The sequence below is a fragment of the Chelonia mydas genome, chromosome 20 (assembly GCF_015237465.2).
Source record: "Chelonia mydas isolate rCheMyd1 chromosome 20, rCheMyd1.pri.v2, whole genome shotgun sequence".
In the NCBI taxonomy this organism is placed as follows: domain Eukaryota; kingdom Metazoa; phylum Chordata; order Testudines; family Cheloniidae; genus Chelonia; species Chelonia mydas.
The window spans coordinates 14,740,878-14,760,713 of record NC_051260.2 but is presented as its reverse complement, the minus strand read 5'-3'; the positions used below and the strand labels follow the sequence as shown (position 1 = coordinate 14,760,713).

General features: G+C 46.7%; 1 protein-coding gene across 1 annotated transcript in view; it reads right to left on the bottom strand.

Annotated features, from left to right (window-relative positions):
• LOC102933485 (venom factor) overlaps nt 1-19,836 on the bottom strand; it is a 53,674-nt gene that overhangs the window by 7,944 nt on the left and 25,894 nt on the right. The window contains exons 22-33 of the mRNA XM_037888109.1: nt 19,384-19,444; nt 16,221-16,307; nt 15,393-15,596; nt 12,542-12,617; nt 11,640-11,799; nt 9,732-9,827; nt 8,564-8,714; nt 7,451-7,614; nt 5,870-6,028; nt 4,684-4,834; nt 2,334-2,385; nt 302-389 (exon numbers count right to left, since the gene is read on the bottom strand). Coding sequence (XP_037744037.1) covers nt 302-389; nt 2,334-2,385; nt 4,684-4,834; nt 5,870-6,028; nt 7,451-7,614; nt 8,564-8,714; nt 9,732-9,827; nt 11,640-11,799; nt 12,542-12,617; nt 15,393-15,596; nt 16,221-16,307; nt 19,384-19,444 — 1,449 coding nt within the window. The remainder of the gene's footprint in view (nt 1-301; nt 390-2,333; nt 2,386-4,683; nt 4,835-5,869; nt 6,029-7,450; nt 7,615-8,563; nt 8,715-9,731; nt 9,828-11,639; nt 11,800-12,541; nt 12,618-15,392; nt 15,597-16,220; nt 16,308-19,383; nt 19,445-19,836) is intronic.

Sequence of the window (19,836 nt, the reverse complement as noted above, 5' to 3'; positions counted from 1 at the left end):
GCTAAAGGTCCCAGGTACAGTCCTCACTGACGATCATGATTTCTGTATGCATGGGGGCCTATTTCACATACAACACAATACTGCCTGATGGTAACGAGTTTCCATTGTTGACCAGAGGAGACCTGCTGTCCTACAACTGAAAGGCTCCATGGCCCGATGCCTTGAGCCATCCAGCTGCTAACCTCCTCGTGTAGCTTCCACGTCTCAGACAGTGGGAAGAACCTCCCCCAGCTGGAGCTTTAAGCTCTGCTTAGCCTGGGCCTTCCTGTTCTACTGAATAGCTCGGATGATGCCAACGTACTCTGGTCAGATCATCCAAATCTGGCGAGAAGCCCGTGAGCATGGAGACATCGAGGATCGACATGGTGGCATCAACCACTCCGAGGTACCTAGCGGGGAAAAGCAAATGCCCTTGCACCAAAATTTAACACTGAGAAACCCATTTTGAAATTGACTTGCCAGTTCTTAATATTTCTTCCGCTGTCCTCTAGGAAAATCTATAGCCTGTGAGCATCCATCCCCATATACACCCATCTATCTCTCTCTCTCTCCCCACATACACCCCTCTATCTCTCCCCACAGTATCCATACATTTCTGAAGCTCCCACCAACACAGTATGGTATTAAGCGGTAAAGCCCATCTGTCTGAGGCATCTAGGGCCAGATTTACGACAAGTAAAACTAACCTAAAGAGTTTTACCAAAGCAGATCAGCAGGTTAGGTGCCTAACTCCCACTGAAAGTCAATGAGAGTGAGACACTTAACTCCCCACGAGGCACCTATCTGCATTATTCGGCCACTTAAATACTTCTGTAGATCTGGGTCCTTTTCCTTGCTTAGATGCTCCAGTTGCAATTAGGGACAGTGAAAAATTAAAAACCTCAAAACCGAATATTCTTTGCAATTTGATTCAAATTTTCAAAATTAAAAAAAAAAAACCAAGTCGATTTGCATGGGAAAGAAAACAAAGCAACATGTAGTATTTTTACACTCCAATGCAGGCCTGCCTTCCCTATTTGAGTGGGAAATGAGTCCGTTTCAAACATGTCGTGGCTGCAAATCCACAGGCTCTGGAAAAAAATGTTCTACTTTGCTTGCGGAACTGGCCATTTGGACAGAAATTCAACAAGAAACGAAAGATCTCATTTGTTGAAATGCCTGGAATAAGAGGGTGAACTAGTTGCTTGGAAGTTTCTAGCCAGAACGGTTGCATGACAATGCTGGGAATTAGCTATAAAGTCTATTTATCTGCCTCTCGCTCTCTAGGTATTATTGATCTTATTAATTATTGTAGAGCTTAGGACCCCAGTCATTGTGCTGGGCGCTGTAAAAACATAGACCCAAAAGATGTTCCCTGCCCCAAAGATCTTACAGTTCAAGGACAGGGCCAGATATAACAGGTGGAGATCGACCGATGGGAAAGCCCAAGAAAACAATGAGACAATATTGGCCATCATGATGGGCCTGGCCTCAGCTCACCCGCTGCCTAACTGTTGTCAAATTTTTTGTGTGGGCATCAGAGCAAAGGAGAGTTTAAAGACAAGATGAGAGGACAGTGAGGTACCTTTTTGGATACTTACATGAGGTATTTATATGGCTCTCATCACAGCAGGGCCTAACCCCTTCTCTATTCCTGACCGGGAATTTAAAGCATGACAACCAGAGACTTTCCTTGAGGAAGCCATTGCAGGATTTATACAAGACCAGTGCATGCTGGGCCAGGATCCTTCCATGTAGACCAGCAACAAACCCAGCTGTGCTGCTGTGTGGTCTAGTGCATAGAGCACTGGACTGGAACTCAGGAGACCTAGCTTCTATTCCCAGCTCTGCCCCAAACCTCCTGAGTGAGGTTAGGCAAGTCACAGCACTGCTCTGTGCCTCAGTTTCCCCACCTGTAAAATCGGGGTAATGATACTGTTTTCCTTTATAAAGCACTTTGAGATCTCCTAATGACAAGGGCTAGATAACAGCTGGGGCTCATAATAGTTATTCAGTAATACTGATCCTTATCCTATGGAAGTGTGTCCTGTGTAACAATATTCATAGATTCTAAGGCCAGAAGGAACCATTGTGATCGTCTGTTCTGACCTCCTGTATAACACGGGCCACAGAACTGCCCCAGAATAATTCCTGTTTGAGCTAGCATGCATCTTCCAGAATACCACCCCCCAGTTTTGATTTAGAAATTGCCTGTGATGGAGAATCTGCCACACTCCTTGGTAAAGCGTTCCAATGGTTAGTTATCCTGGCTATTAAAAATTTACACCTTATTTGTAAATTTGAATTTGTCTAGCTTCAACTTCAACATTATCATTAAAGGTCAGTGTTCTCACCTAGTGCAGATTCTGATGAAGACTGAACGCAGGGCTCCTTCCGGCTTCTTAGCTAGAAATGTTTCAAAAGAGGAAAAAATATTTTTTGGTGTAAGTTTCATTTTTGTTTTGTAAAAAGCCCCCAAACTTGGAAACTCAGCACTTTAATCGAATAGATCCTAGAATTGGGGTGAAAAAAATCCCAAAGGAACCAGCCACTCTGAAGGATACCTGACACACAAGCTAAAAACCAGCATTGCCAACTCTTGTGGTAAGTCTTACGATTTTTGATGGGTTTCTTTAAGCCCCAGCTCCTGGAAACAAAAGATGGCATGAGAATCTTAGCTTTCACTTAGCATATAAATCCGTTTCTAGACCTTGAGGTTGTGGAGAAAAGCTTAAAATGTGAAGTGGGAGCAACTGAAAGACTCAGAAACCAGAAGGCAAAGAAAACAAACCCCAAATGTATTATTTTAAAAATCTCATGATTTTAAGCGGATGTCATTGTTTTTTGGGGACACAACTAATGGGTTTTGAATGCGTGAGTTTGGCAATTGTGAAAAGCCACTCCCACAGAAATGTGCTTGTGTGTTATCAGAGGAGAGAGGCCTGAATCAGAAGCTCGGATCTGAACTCCCCCGTACTTTGGAAAGTTCAGAACTTGATCCAAAACTCCTGGCTGGCCCTGATCTCTCCCAGAGGCCAAGACAAAATCCTGGCTCTGGCATAGGCTACATCTACACTACGCACTAGGAGTGTGATTCCCTGGCTCATGTACGCGTACTCATGCTCACTCTCATCAAGGGTATAAATAGTGGTGGGGCTGCAATCAGTACTCAGCGCGGCTAGCCGTGCCTCGGTCGCTTACCCATGGCCCGGCAGCGACATCACTATTTATACCCATGCTAGCGTGGGTACGTGAGCACCCCTAACCTGTAGTGGGCACATAGCCCAGGGGGTCTCAAACTGGGGGTAGGGACCCCTCGGGGCGGGGGGGGGGTCATAATTTTATTACATGGGGAGTCGCAAGCTGCCAGCCTCCACCCCAAACCCTGCTTTGCATCCAGCATTTATAATGGTGTTAAATATATAAAACCATGTTTTTACTTGATAAGGGGGGGGTCGCACTCAGAGGCTTGCTATGGGAAAGGGGTCGGCTGGTACAAAAGTTTCAGAACCGCTGACATAGCCTAAGTGTGTGTGCTCACGTCTCCCCCTAGGGGCTCAAATCAAGAACAGCAGCCCAGTCATTAGCTAAAGAGTCAGCCAAGTTATTAGCGAAAGAAGCAACAGGTCACATTTTCAGTGCCGATGGCTGTAAGGCTGAGCCCACTGACAAGTGTGATGACTCGACCTACGAGGCAACATGAGCGCTCCCAAACTTTCGACCCTTATATCTATAGCAAGCCGAACCGAGCCCTAGATCTGAGCACCCAGCCCCTGGGAGAAGTGTGGACCCAGTTCTAAACTTCTTGGTTCAGACTCATCTCCCGTTTAGAGGGAGCAAATCCCAGAGTCCCGTGCCCGACTTTTCATCCATATGGTGTGTGGGATGACGAAATGTTCTAACCCTGCTGGTCAGAGGCGGCATGATGCCAGCATGCTGTCCCGCAGCTGGACTGACCCTGTGTCAGAACACGTAGTGCCAAGCAATAACAGTAATATTAGCAAAAGAAAAAAGATGTAATCATAATACCTAGCGCTATGGTATTTTCCATTTTCATTTTACAGTGTCATTATCCCCATTTTACAGCTGGGGAGACTGAGATACAGGAAGGCGAAGTAAGCTGTCCAAGGTCACCCAGCAGGCCAGTGGCAAAAAGGGAACAGAACCTGGATGTCCTGAGTACCGGGCCGGTGCTCTGTCCACTAGGAAACATTGCTGCATTTGCTACCCTACCCGCCTTGACCTCACTATTACTTTATGCCCCACCCAACTCTGCACTTGTCTGGGGGTTAACACAGCTCCTGGTTTTGATCCAAACTCCATGGGAAAGTAACTGAAATGCTCTGTTCCCCCTGTGTAAAGGGAATAAGACTCCTCCCTTTGGCTGGTTAGATTGGAAGCTCTTTGGGGCAGTGACTGTCTCTTACCATTTGTATGTACAGCGCCTGGCACAATATGTCCTTGATCTTGGTTGAAGCCTTTAGGTCCTGCTCTAATACTAATATTTCTCTTCTGCTCCTTTCACTCTGTGCATCCTGTTCTCCTGGTCTTCAGTTAGGCCACAATTCGGGAAACATTTATGCACATCTTTGATTTTACGCTCATTTGACTTCAATGGGACTTCTCGTGTGTAAAGTTAACTACTTGTGTAGGTGTTTGGGTAGCGACAGCAAACTTAATTTAACCAGTCAGAAGGTAACTTACCATTCTGGGCTTCCCTGACAGACACCCTCAAGCCAAAGTTCTTACACTGAGATGTATCCTCCGGTATCTTTGCATTGTAAACAGTTACCACGGTCAAGGTTCCTTGCCCGGTGCCTCTCGCTCTCACAACAAAGTCTTTATTCAGCCTAGTCTGTAAAGAATCCGCAGTCAGATTGGGTGACTCTTAAATTTCTTAATTTTAAATAGGCCAGTGCTGATGAAACTTGCCAGACTGATAGCTTGCAAGATTTCTGATGTTCTCTATGCCAAACAGGTGCAGGGTGAGCTTCATACACACCTACTGTCCCCTTAATGGGCTTACATTTGTTCTTATAAAGCAGTATATAAATGCTAAGTCTTATTACAGAAGGGAGTTCACTCTCATTCACTCCTTCAGCCATTAGTTTCTCTGCTGACCCTGTCAACAAGAGCGATGGGGATTCGCCATCAATGAGTGGAGACCTCCCAACTCATCTCATGCAGGACAGTAAACAACCATCTGATGGTAATGCCTAGAGCTGGGCAAGTAACTATGGAGCTGGGTGAATAACTGATCTTTTGGTTTGCTGGCAGGTCCAAAAAAATTGGCAAAAAACCATTAGGTTCAACCCGAACCAAATCTGAAAATTACAAAAAATTGTTGGCAAATTAAAAAATAAATAAATAAATAAATCCATTTTGGGTGGAAAGAAGCCTTTGTTAAGGGGTAGATTCACAGAAGGGCAGCCGGAAAAGGTAGTGCTCTGCTTGCGACTTTTAGCTCAGTGGTCAGGGACTCACCTGGGATATCGAAGACCCTTGTTCAATTCCCCTCTGCCTGTGGAGAAGGGTTTTGCACTGGGGTCTCCCATATTGCACACGGGTGTCCTAGCCACTGGGCTATAGGACATTCTCATAAGGGCTTTCTCAAGCTCTCCAATTCGAGCTGTTCCACTTTTCAGAAATAATTACTCTCACTGGAGCAAATGTAAATGGAGGGGGGGGCGGAGCACCGACTGGGAAAAAGAAAAAGGTCAGTGTCTGTGGTGCCTAAGGACCCTGAGATTGGGCACCCTGGGGATCCAGGGATCCAGGAAGCACCCTGGGGATCCAGAGCACAGACGCTTGGATTTCCCTCACAGCCGTCCTAGCGCATGGCCAGGAAGGGGCCCTCAGTAGGATCTGTGGCAGCAGGAAAAAACAGTACCTCCACCGTTCTGAGCACCATAGCAGTCTCATACTCAATCCTGTACATGAGGGGATTAGCACGGCCAGGCAGGAGAACAGAAACATCCAAATTCAGCTCCTGGTGTAGCGGGATGTCTATCTGGTACTGCGCAAGAGCCTGGAACACCATGATGATAGCCTGGAAGACCAGGAAAAAGACAAGAGGGTTACACCTTATTGTCCTATTGCCATGAACCAAGGGCCTGCATCCCTTTGGCTCCCAAATTACCCCCGTGGCCTGTGAATGAGATCAGAACCCAACCCTAACTGTTTAATGAACAGGAACTGAAAATACAACAACAGTTAACTCTCAGTGTTAGATGTTACACAGGATAGCAGGAGATATATTTTTGTGCGGTGATTAACATATAGTCATTAACACAGACATGAGCCAGCCCAGTAGCAGAGGCTCATGGGGAAATGGTTATCCATCTGCTATAAGCCACTATAGGCCTTATGTTTAGGTTAGACATTAGGAAAACTTTTTAACTGTAAGGATAGTTAAGTACCGGAACAAATTACCTAGGGAGGTTGTGGAAACTCTGTCATTGGTGTTTCTTAAGAACAGGTGAGACAAACACCTGTCATGGATGATCTAGGTAATACTCCGTCCTACCTCAGTGCAGGGGACCGGACTAGATCAGTGGTTCTCAACCAGGGGTATACGTTACCCTTGGGGTACACAGCAGTCTTTCAGGGGTTACATCAACCCATCTGGATATTTGCCTAGTTTTACCACAGGCGACATAAAAAGCACTAGCGAAGTCAGGACAAACTAAAATTTCATACAATGACCTGTTTACACAGCTCTATATACGATACATGGGAATGTAAGTACAATATTTATATTCCAATCGATTTATTTCATAATTATATGGTAAAAATGAGAAAGTCAGCAATTTTTCAGTGATAATGTCTGTGACATTTGTATTTTTATGTCTGATTTTGTAGGCAAGTAGTTTTAAAGTGAGGTGTAACTTGGGGTTACACAAGACAAATCAGACTCCTGAAAGGGGTACAGTAGTTTGGAAAGGTTGAGAGTCACTGGACTAGATGACCTAGCAAGGGCCCATTCTGCCCTATATTTTTATAATTCTAGGATTAACAGGAGCCATGTCTCAACTGTATGGGGCATAACAAATGAGTGGCAATTTATACACATAAAAAGTTACACATGAAGTATGTGTAACAGCGAGGATCGTTAACCGTTGGGACAATTTTTACAAAGAGTCATGATGGATTCTCCACCACGGGCAATTTTTAAAATCAAGATTGAATGTTCTTCTCTAAGCTCTGCTCGAGTTCAAAAAGGAATTACACCGGGGAAGCTCTATGGCCTGTGTTATACATGAGGTCAGAACGGATGCTCACAGCAGTCCCTTCTGACCTTGGAAACTATGAATTTATATTAGGTTATCATGTCGACCTCCTGGACTAACACACGATTGTTCCCTACGGTGGAGTCTCCCTCTCAGTGGATCAAGTGATGGGGTTTCCATTCCTTCTATTGGGAGACCTTCCCACAAAACATATGGTTATGTCTGCCAAAGATTATACTCACTTGGGTAGATCCATACCCCCCTTCATAGAATTTCTGCTCTGCCAGCCATCTGACTATGGGTCTGACCAATTCGTACTTCTTCATGTGCAGCAAGGCCAGCAAAGCGTACGAGGTGGCCTCAATGCTGAAGGTGTGGGTGTTCGTGTCTTCCCAGCGATTTCCCTCTAAACGCCATAAAAGAACGAGAACTAGAATAATCTTCACCAGGACACAGAATGGCACATTCTGAGCAGCTCCAAATGGAAAATACTTCCTCTTGAACCATACCCATGTGAAGACTGGTCAGTGCGACTCAAATCCATAGCTACATTGATATTCCCACAGAAAATATCTAAGTGCTACAGAAAGGACGACTGGTCTTGCAGTTAAGACGCTGGCTTAGGACTCGGATCTGGGCTCAGTTCCCAGCTCAGTTCCCCAAAACAAGCTATTTTGGACAAGTTGCATAGGGCACATGTATACTGCGATAAAAGACGCATGGCACAGCTGCAGCTGGCCCGGGTCAGCTAACTTGAGCTCATGGGGATCAGGCTGCGGGACTATAAAATTGCAGCATACATTTGAACTTGGGCTGAAGCCCCCACTCTGGGAAGTCCCAGCAGGGTCTCAGAGCCCAAGACTGAGTGACCATGCTGCAGTTTTATAGCTCCATGGCCCAAGCCTTGCAAGCCCAAATCAGCTGACCCAGGCCAGCTGCGGGTCTTCTACAGCAGCGTAGACATTCTCTCTGGGTCTTAGTTTCCCCATCAGTCTGCCTTGTCTACATAAACTATGATTTTCAAAGGAGCCTGAAAGAAGTAAGCAACCCACTCTCATTGGGCCTAATGAATTTGATTAGATGCCTTTGAACTAGACTTAAGCAGTGTGGGATAGGGGCTGTCTCTTGCCATGTGCCTAGCAAAAGGGGGCCCTGATCTGGGTTGGGTGTCACTGTAGTACAGATTAGAATAATATCAGGCCATCTAACCAATACTCACTGTTAAACAAAACCACACCAAACTCTCAGCTGTTGTAGATCTCCCTAGCCCTTTGATCACTTTCCCCCTCTCTCCTGTGAGCTCCCTCCCAACTTGGCCACATCTTTCTGGTACTGAGAACCTGCCAATAATATACCTGTTGAAGTGCTCATAAGCACTTTCTCGCTGTCCAGTTCCCCCATCAGGGCTAAGGCATAGGACGTGAGAGCCACCGTGTAAGGTCTTCTCAGAGATGGATACCTTCTGGCCAAGTATTCCCCAGCTTTGATAATACTGTTCTTCAGACTCTGGGCGGTCAAAAAAACAAAACAAAACAAACACAGCAAGAAACCAAGCCCACAGATCAGGCTGAAATTCTATTAACTTTTATATTTAAAAAAAACAATTCATGGAATTGTATTGGGTGTGAATTTCATTCTCCCCACACACAACCTTCACAACACCCTCTGGCAAGGAGTTCCAGAGGTTGACAGTGCGTTGCGTGAAAAAATACTTTCTTGTGTTTGTTTTAAACCTGCTACCTATTAATTTCATTTGGCGGCCCCTTGTTCTTGTAGTATGAGAAGGAGTAAATAACACTTCCTTAGTTACTTTCTCTATACCACTCATGATTTTATAGACCTCTATCATATCCCCACTTAGTCGCCTGTTTTCCAAGCTGAAAAGTCCCAGTCTTATTAATCTCTCCTTATACGGAAGCCATTCTATACCCCTAAACATCTTTGTTGCCCTTTTCTGAACCTTTTCCAATTCCAATATATCTTTTTTGAGATGGGGCGACCACACCGGCATGCAGTATTCAAGGTGTGGGCGTACCATGGATTTATATTGAGGCAATATGATATTTTCTGTCTTCTGTTAGCTTCTTTGACCGCCACTGCACATTGAGTGGATGATTTCAGAGAACTCTCCACAATGACTCCAAGATCTCTTTCTTGAGTGGTAACAGCTAATTTAGACCCCAATGGCTAATTTAGACCCCAGTTGTCTCTTCATGCCTCTTTCCCCCATCAGTAAAAGGGGGATAATAATATGTCCTTGCTCTGTCCTGTTTATTTAGATTGTAAAAATCTTTGGAGCAGGGATTTGCCTTTATTACAATATAAATCTAAGTTCCTGGAGGATTGTGCTGAGCTCTCTGGAGGATGTGGAATCTGGCCCCACAGCAAAGTTTGATGTGTGAACTCAAATCTGGCAACTCCATTCATTACTTTAGGCCAAATTCTTTCCATCACGTGTTCACGCACCACATCTGGAAAGGAAAATAATGCGAATAAGTGAAGATACATGATAGACGTACTCACCGGGACCTGAGTGTTACAAATGTCTTTGGACTCCAGCAGTGCGACAAGAACAAAAGCCGTCAGAGATGCCTCAGGCTCAGCACCCTGGTACCCTCCCTAAGGGGGAAACAAAGAACAAACCTCAAGGACAGAATTCATGATGTTATCTACCTACCTCTCTACTCTACCGAATCGACTGATGAGATTTATCTCTGCATTTTTAACACCCTCATCGCTACCGTACCTGGGCACCAGTTACAGCAGTGTCACAGTGCACTGGCACAAACCAGAAATGGCCTATTACCTATCCACACATAAACACTACCCATCCATCCCCGTACACATCCTCTGTTTATTTGTCTATCTGCTTCCTACATCCTCCACGGCCCAGCTTGCAGGGATGCAGACAGCCACATGATGTCGGCCGCTCTCTCCATGGCAGTGGCAAATGTTAGTACTCCTGGGGGAATTCTGTGCCACTGCAGATGCGCAGAATTAATGTATCCCGCAGAATTTTTTTTTCCGGCGGAAAATACATTCCCGCCCCAGAAGCGCTGCAGTTCTGCCTTTTGCTCACCAAAGGTCGCTAGGGCACCAAACAGCCAGCAGCAGGAGTGCCGTTGTTCGGGTGCCGTAGCAGCCTCTGGCGGGCAAAAGGCAGAACTGCAGCGCTTCTGGGGCAGAATGTATTTTCTGTGGGGAGAAAAATTCTGTGCGTGCCCAATGGTGCAGAATTCCTCCAGGAGTAGAAGTTAATCACCGCACCCTGCCTGTGGAGCCAGGTTAGGACAGAGTGGGGCACACAGGGCTGCTGGGGGTCCACAGGCTGGGGTTCAGAATGGCTAGTGGGGGACAGACTGGGTCACGGGATCAGGAGCTAGTGGGCTGACAGTGTTGAGCCTGGGGATAGGGAAAGGGAGCTGCAGGGACACATGGGGATGGGGGAGGAGGCTGCAGAGACCCATGGGGATGGGAGGTGTGGGGACAGGGGCAGATGTGCCTGACTGAATGGGAGAGGGCTTGGGGTCAGCCAGGGTCTGCATGGGGGAGGCTCCCCAACTCTTTAGCAATCCTGCCCCCCCAAAAACCTGTTCCATACTTCTCCCACCCATACCCAACAACCCTCCAGCCAGGTTCACTCTAGGGTCCTTCCCTCTCCCCCAGCTCCTCCGTTACCTCTGACTTCCCCAAGCCTTTGCACTGCTTCTGACAGGTGCAGGGAATATAGTTCTGTATTGTCCTTTAAATTAATTACTCAAAGTTCTGTATTAATATGCCTAGAAAGGAATCTATTTGTCAAAAAAAATTGCCAGAATCTTTTTTTGGTCTATATTGTTATAAACATACTTGCTGACAGATATTTTGAAATAAATTACCAAAATAATTTAAACTGGCTTGATTACATTGTGTTATTTTGACAAATTAAATATGCAGAATTTTAAAATATTGTGTGCAGAATTTTTAATTTTTTGGCACAGAATTCCCCCAAAAGTATGTTATGTCCCTATTTAAGCAGGCTCAGAAATGCCAGAGGTAGCTACAAATATAACCCATGATTACTCAGGGGGATGCTCTGTCCCTCTCTAGTAGTGGCTGGGCCACAGATAGGTGTTGATAAGTCTGCTACAGCCTGGGCTGACAGAGCTGGGGCTTCCACTAGAAACAGAGCGTGTGCCCCACTGTGTCAGAGCAATTACACAGACACTGGTCCAAACCAAATATTTACTCAGCTTTTACTCACTTCTGCTTCAGATAAAATTTCCATTGACTTCAATGGAGGTTTTGCCTGGGTAAGGACCCAGTGAGAAAGAGTAAAGACTTTGGGATCTGGCTTAGTGAGGCAAACTGTTGATTTCGGAAGTGTCAAGCTGCTAGGCTGAATAGAATGGGGACAGTCTGGGGTATTGTGGGAACTAAGGTTAAACTTACCATCATACTTTTAGACATCACAGGAGCATTTTCATGGAATATGCCATCGGGTTTCTGCTTTTCTAGGATCAGCCATTTCACAGCCCCGCAGATAACTTGAGAGTCTATGGCCACTAGCTTGCTAGCCAGGGAAAAGACCTTTGCTACATACGCTGTCAGCCTGAGGGGTTAACATGCAGAATCAATCAGGTCAGAAGGTGACTCCTGCCTTCCTGAAATTCTCCTCGACACAGATGTTTGAGCCAAAGTGTTACCATCTGTGCTGATGGATGAGTTAAACGTGTATGAAAACTTCATCAATAATTGGTGTCAGGACAGATTTTGTGTGGATCATTCTAGTAAATCAGTTGCAGTAACTTGATTACCGCGCCCACAAATAAGCGAGTGAGCGAGCGAGCGAGATGTGAATGTTTAGAAATCCTTGGGTGTACGGCACAGAACTTCCTGCAGTAACTGGGCTTTCACTGGCATTCCACCATCCAAGTCTTACTTTGCTTAGCGTGAAATGTGATGGGATCATGACTAGGAGAGCTGTGATTATAGAATTTGTGTGCGCTGTGGACACCTTCCCACTGGGAACTGGACTAAAACCCACCAAATTAATTTCACACAAGCCATCAGGTTCTAATGAACACGTGTCAGACCTTTACTGATCTAGGCCACACTAGTGTCAGCGACCATTCAAGGAACTGTGTTTCATTACCAATCTCTGATGCCATCAAGTCCCCTCTTTTTTTAATCCCCTGGTGTACCTTTCTGAAGATCCAGTTCTACACATTAACTTTGCCCTTTCGGTATAGCCAGGGGAATAGATTGCTCTGGCTCATGTCTTCCAGAGGAATGGTATACAAAGGAGAAACTCTACACGACTCAGCAGAGCTCTATAGAAAAGCTGCCTTTACCATGTGCTTGAGGGTGAACTTAAATAGGCTGCATAGGAGTGGTTCGGTTTCTTATATGCCAGTTGCCGTGTGTAACCTGAAAAGGAGAAAGAAAGATCTTTGAAATGTGTTGTGCACCTCTCCCGCCTTACCCCTCCCATCTGTCATCCCTCTCCCCTTTCTCCTTCTCTCGCTCCTCTTTGCAAAGCACGATCTCTACCCTCAGCTACCTGCTTGCCATCCATTCTGTGTTTGCTAGCAGCAGTCAGTGGGACTGGGAATCCAGCCCATTGAAGCAACTAAACTGAGCACTCCAGAGACCAGGATCCAAGTCACTTTCATGCTGGCTCAGGCTAATGCACTCATCACATCTAAACTCTGGTCCTAGTGCACACAGAGCCGTGAGCCGAGCATGGCACAGATATCAGATAGGAGGAATCGCCATGACACATTCGTGTCTTGGCTGCTCTATAGAGACTGCCACAAGATGTCCTGGGTCAGATGAGTGAGGATTTTGGCAGAAGGGGATTAAGATTTGTTGGGGCCCTGGACACAAAGAACCTCTGGGCCTGCCACACCCTGTGGGCCCAAGGGTGCCAGAACTGGGGGCGGGGGGAACTAGGGAGGCCATGCCCCCCCTCCAACTTTTAAAAGTGCGAGGGCCATGCCCGCCCAGGTTTTAACATAGGCGGAGTAGCCTCGGTCAGGTGTGGAGCAGTGGTGGCATGGGCGTAGTTTGGGAGAACAGGGGAGGCGTTGCCCCCTCGAACTGCAAGCCTCGGGCCAGAGGCGACAGGAGGAGTGGTGCCATGGGAGGTGGGTGAGCCACCGGCTCGGGGAGGCTAGCCTCTGGCCCACCTCTTCTACCTGAGGCCCCGCCCCTGGAGGGGGTGGGAGGCTAGACTGGAGCCCCTGCCCCTGGATCCTGGAGGAGAGGCTGAGGGAACTGGGATTGTTTAGTCTGCAGAAGAGAAGAATGAGGGGGGATTTGATAGATGCTTTCAACTACCTGAAAGGGGGTTCCAAAGAGGATGGCTCTAGACTGTTCTCAATGGTAGCAGATGACAGAACGAGGAGTAATGGTCTCAAGTTGCAATGGGGGAGGTTTAGATTGGATATTAGGAAAAACTTTTTCACTAAGAGGGTGGTGAAACACTGGAATGCGTTACCTAGGGAGGTGGTAGAATCTCCTTCCTTAGAGGTTTTTAAGGTCAGGCTTGACAAAGCCCTGGCTGGGATGATTTAACTGGGACTTGGTCCTGCTTCGAGCAGGGGGTTGGACTAGATGACCTTCTGGGGTCCCTTCCAACCCTGATATTCTATGATTCTATGATTCTATGATCCCACCGGCAGTGGTGTGCCCCAGGTGGTGGGGACATGGGTCAGCAGCTGTTCTCGGGCACCTTGGCTCTCTCCTCAGGGCAGGTGGAGGATCTGGGGCTTCCCACAGCAGCTCGGGCTCCCTGGGCAGCTCTTACCATTGCCTGGCTCTGGCTTCTGGCCTGGCCAGGAGGCGGGGCCCCAAGGGGAAGAGGAGGAGCAGGGGGCAGCGACACAGTTCTGATGCCGGTGCCCCCCACACTTCTAACCAGGTTCTGGCACTCCTTCTGGGGCCCCCAGATTGGATTTTGGTAACACCGACATGTGTCCTGCTAGGAACTGACCTGAGATCCATCAGTTTAACCCACAAAGACCCCCAAACGTCAGTCCCAAAGTAAGTTTTTTGCTGTTATCAAGATGGAACAGATTTTAACCATCAACTATGTACATATGTCCCACTAGGAAGTGGGCTGAGACTCACCAGTCCAGAAAATAACAATTTAATTGTTGAGGTGAGACAGATCTGAGCTGGAAGCATATGGGAAAATGGTTCTACTATAATCCTGGGGAAATTCTGTGCCACTGCGCACGGGCAGAATTCATGTCCCTTGCAGAATTTTTTTGCCCGCAGAAAATACATTCAGCCAGAGAGGTGCTGCAGTTAAGCCTTTCACCCACCAAGGGCTGCTGTGGCGCCAGAACAGAGGGTAGCTGCTCCCAGGTGGAGGGAAGAGAGGCTGTGTTCCTCACAGTGCTCTGCCCATGGCGCCAGGTCAGGAGGCACGGGATATGGGGGGACGGACAGCATGGGGCACATGGGGCTGCTGGGGATGTGTGTCAAAGACGGGTTCAGCAGGGACACATGGGAACTGGGGGTACAGGGACACATGGGGATGGGGCAGATGTGCCTGACTGAATGAGAGAGGATAGGGGTCAGCCAGGGTCTGCATGGGGTAGGCTCCCTAACAATCTCTCCCCCCTGCTCAAAAAAACCTACATACCATACTTCTCCTACCCACACCTAACAACCCTCCAAGTTCACACCCAGGCTCCTTCCCAGCCATTACTTCCCTCCCCTGCAGCTCCAACTCACCCCCGGCTCCTCCAAGCCTTTGCACTGCTTCTGAGGGTTGTGTGAAATACATTTCTGTATTGTAGTTTAAATGAATTACTTAGAGTTCTGAAGGAATATGCCAGTAAGGAATCTATTTGTCAAAAAATATTTCCTGAATCTTTTTTGTTGTCTGTATTGTTACAGACAAACTTGCTGACAGGTATTTTGAAATAAACTACCAAAATAATTGAAACTGGTGTGATTATATTGTGTTATTTTGACAAATAAAATATGTAGAATTTTGCAGAATTCTAAAATATTGTGTGCAGAATTTTTAATTTTTGGCATAGAATTCCCCCAGGAGTATTCTATAGGGTTGACACCACCCACTTTAGCGATCCTAGCCCCCACCCAATAGCCATATGCAGGAATAACCAACCCCTAGTAATGAACAGGAGTCTGGAGAAGGACCTGCTGTCACCCAGGAAAGCCTCTTACCTCTCTTGATCAGGTTGATGGCTTCAGCCCGGCGATCCACCCCCATCTTCTCCCACTGGTGGGTGCTGTCCAAGAAGTGGGTGGAAATGACCGTTGGGGTCAAACGGATCATGTTCTGTTCCCCACAGCCAGAAGGCACCACGATAAGATGCCCCAGCTTGGCCCCATCAATGGAGTTTTCTACAATCTGAGCCACGGGGTTTCCTGGCCAAGAGAAGAACCTGGTGTGAATTCAAGCATGGGAGTGGCGGCTTGTAGGAATGGGGGAAAGTGATCCCTCAGTGGGTTCTGTAGACTTACACTCTGAACCTGAAATGTGCCTCAATGCCTCCTGAAGTCTGGGGCACCCACCGCCCTGTAGGACTGGGTCCTAAGACTGGATCAGTTGATCCAAACCCCTGCTGGGACCTTGCAGGTTGGAAGAGAAGTCAGTGATGTGGAGTCTGAGTATATTTTCAGTGCAGCTTGTTTACACTATGCACACCAGTCCTGGAGCAGAGGGAGTTGCAAACAGCATGCAGGTCAGTCCCCTCTCTCCAGGATCTTGGTCTCTAACACTAAGTCTCAGTTCCCAGGGAACAACTCTAATAACAGAGATGAAAGCAAACACTCCTGCTGCTTTCCACAGCTCCTGCAAAGAAAATTCACAAAAAGAACACCACCACCGTATTTCTTCCTCGATTAAAAACTCGCTCATGAGGAAAAAAAACTTGTAAGACTGTGTAACATTCGGTCCATTTGTTGACCTCTGGCCTAACAGTCTTACGAACTTCTGAGTTTCACTCAGTCCAATTTCTAAGCACTACACAATCACAGGCTCTTACTTACCATTGATGGTGACTTTGGTTTCTGGTTCAGTATTTGGAACGATATCATTTATATCTGGAGCTTTCACCTTCGTTACCTGTTCCCCACCTGTGAAAAGGAGAAAAGAACCCTCTGTGAAAATAATGAGCGTCCCATGGGCTTTGCTGTCGCTGTTTCTCCTGGGTCACAGGCTCCCTGCCTTCATACAGAGCCTGAAATGACGCCCTGTGGAGGGAGATGGAGGAGGGTACCAAGATGAGAGCGAGGTGGTGACATTGCAGTCCAAACTGATTGTCCCAGGATTCATACTGCTGACTTCCTAAGAAGCCAAATCAGCAATGTGATCACATGCATGAATTCGGCTGATTTAAAGTGATGGTAAAGACTTTAATATTAGTGGCCTGATTCTCCACTACTTTTCACCTTATTATTAATTATGATTATTTGTACCGCAGTAGTGCCCAGAGGCACCAGTCCGGGGCTGGGCCTTTATTCTTCCTCCGTTGCCTCCAGTGATGGAGAATCATCTCTAGTTTTGGACTCAAACATTTTCTAAAATGTTCTCCTCTTCTACCCTTGAGAGCTACCTCTTGCATCAGCCAATAGCAAAATCTGTGTCACACTTTATATTCAAAAGTTTATATACATAGTTTATAAAAAGATTGACAACTTCTTAATATATGTTTTAATAAATGGCTAATCAATAGTTAGAGATTGTTAAAGTCCAGCAGATCGACAGGTTGCTTATAACCATCTACATCACCTTCTATTGATATCTGCAACACATACTGCTTATGTCTGCACCCTGCTTATAACATATAATAGTATTTTAAACCCTTTATTAACTGCTTACAAATGTACTCAACATCGTGTGACCAAAATCTGCTTTGATTTGTGTCTGACTCCTTTGAGAGGAACATTAGTCCACTGGTTAAGACATTATCCTTGGACTGAGAACCTGGACTCATTCCTTACTCTGGTGCAGACTCCTTGTATGCCTTTGGGCTAGTAGTTAATAGCTTGGTGCCTCAGTTTCCCCAGCTGTAAAATGGGGATAAAAATATTTCCCTATCTCAGAAGTGTGTTGTGAGGATAAGTACGTTAAAGATCATGAGGTGCTCAGTGTGACACGGCTCCCCATATTCTGCATAGAAATATGGTTATGATACGAATATGGCACAACTACGTTTTAGGCAATATCAGTCACGTGAGGTATCACTGGAAAGGTTATGATCCACTGAAAGTGTTTATCCAATGTGTATGCATGTATCATTTCTGTATCTGAGGTTAGGAATATTGACTAGGTAACAGTTACAACTGTGTGTGTATTTGGGGGAACGTCCACCAGACAGCAGCCAATCAGCCTCAGTGGGCCATTGGGAAGAACAATAAGACTTGGAAGATACTAATCTCCCGCCTTCCTGAGAAGCTCCGGGGGTTGCTGCTTTGACACTGCAGGGTCAAGTGGTCGGCTCACCTGGTACTAGACCCCTATCTTGGGCTTTCAGTGTTTTTCCATTAAGAGGAGAGGGGGTCAGACTGGGAAACAAAAGATTCCTGCCTTATGTATATTCAATTTAAGGCTGGGAAGTAAGGGAATCAGATTTTTCTCCATTGCCTCCTGTCCAAGAAGGAGATTGCTAAAAACATCTGAAGGAAAAGGAACTAAGCAAGGGCTGAGTTCAGGCTGAGAACTGGGGTCTAGCCTGTAAAGAAACATAACTGGAACTCTGAGCTGCAGAAACTCGGCAACCTGCCTAAAACAACTAGGGTGAGATTATTATAGGGTGATAATTTAGGGTGAGAAATTACGATGCGTAACCTGTTTCTTTAGTATATTAAGGTTAGTTTGTATGTTTTGTTTTATTTGCTCAGTAATTAAAACTGTTTAAAAATTAAAAAAAATGTTTTGTTTTATTTGCTCCTGAGGTCCCTTCCAGCCCTCACATTCTATGATAATGTGTTTTGTTCTGTTTGCTATCCCTTATAATCATCACTTATAATTTGCCTTTTATAGTTAATAAAATTGTTTTTAGTTTATTCCAAAACCCAGTTTGTGCAATTCATATCGGGGGTGGGGTGGGGGGAGGGAGGGGTAAAAAGCTGTGCGTATCTCCCTCCACATTGAGGAAGGGGGCGATTTTTATGAGCTTGCGCTGTGCAGATCTCTCTATACAGCGCAAGACAATATTATTTTGGGTTTACACCCCAAAGAAGGTGTGCATGTGAGCGCTGGGTAAATCCCCGAGCTGAATCTTCCCACACGGAGCTGATTTCAGTCTGTGTCTGCCGCTGGGTGCGGCCTTACCTGTGTCTGTGCCAGAGAAGGCTTGAAGGCCTGGCACAGCAAGGCCAGGGTGAGGAAGCCCAGGCTGGTGGAACGGGCGGACGCAGTGGGACCCCAGCATATCAGGTGGCACCCCGGACAGGGGGGTCCAACCTGTCACACTCAGTTACTACGGGATGTGTAAGTACCTTAGATGGATATATGCAATGGTGTTACATGACTGTGTGAGGCAGACAGAGAGACCAAATAAATGTCCATATTTCACCCAAATTTTAAACAAGTGTGGGGTATTCTATGGAACTGAGGCAAGTCTTCCATTGACAACTTGACACTGGCAGCCTCACATCTCACCAAAAACCGAAGCAATCCATTTGAAAATCCCTGGGCATGATCGTATGGCAGGCGCAGAATTTTTCTGGTGAGTCTGAGGCAAATTGGGCAAAGCGTTTGAAACAAACGAGGGCTCCAAAAATGAGACACCCTCACTTATCTATACCTTGTGTGCTCACTGGGCTCTTGCAGAATGAAAGGTGCTATATAAAGACAAATCATAGATTCATAGATACTAAGGTCAGAAGGGACCATTATGATCATCTAGTCCGACCTCCTGCGCAACGCAGGCCACAGAATCTCACCCACCCACTCCTGCGAAAAACCTCTCACCTATGTCTGAGTTATTGAAGTCCTCAAATCGTGGTTTAAAGACTTCAAGGAGCAGAGAATCCTCCAGCAAGTGACCCGTGCCCCATGCTACAGAGGAAGGCGAAAAACCTCCAGGGCCTCTGCCAATCTGCCCTGGAGGAAAATTCCTTCCCGACCCAAATATGGCGATCAGCTAAACCCTGAGCATGTGGGCGAGATTCACCAGCCAGACACCCAATCACTTTGGTTACTCGCCTGCTGCAGCTGGATCCAGCACAGTGGATATAACAGTCTGTGTTATTCTCATCCCTTCAGGCTAGGAGGGAAGAAGAACACATGATCAAAGTGTAACAAAAGTTATTTGCAGCGTTGTGGTAGCCGGGGTCATCCCAGGACAGGGGTGACAGCATAGGCACCGACTCCGTGGGTCCTCTGGGGCTGGAGCACCCACGGGGAAAAAATGGCAGCCCCCCATCAGCTCTCCCCCTGCCCCCCCAGCGTTTGCTGCCCAGTGGCGGGCCTCGCGGATCAGCACCTCCCCCTCCTTCCCCATGCCTCCCACCCACCGCAGACAGCTGTTTCGTGGCGTGCAGAAGGAATGTTTCCTTCTGGTCCGGCTGCACCTTTGAAGGAAAAAGGGGGAAGCCCAATTCACAGCCCCAAATGCCGCCCTGGTGTGTAACTACTGACTTCAGTGGAGCTCTACCA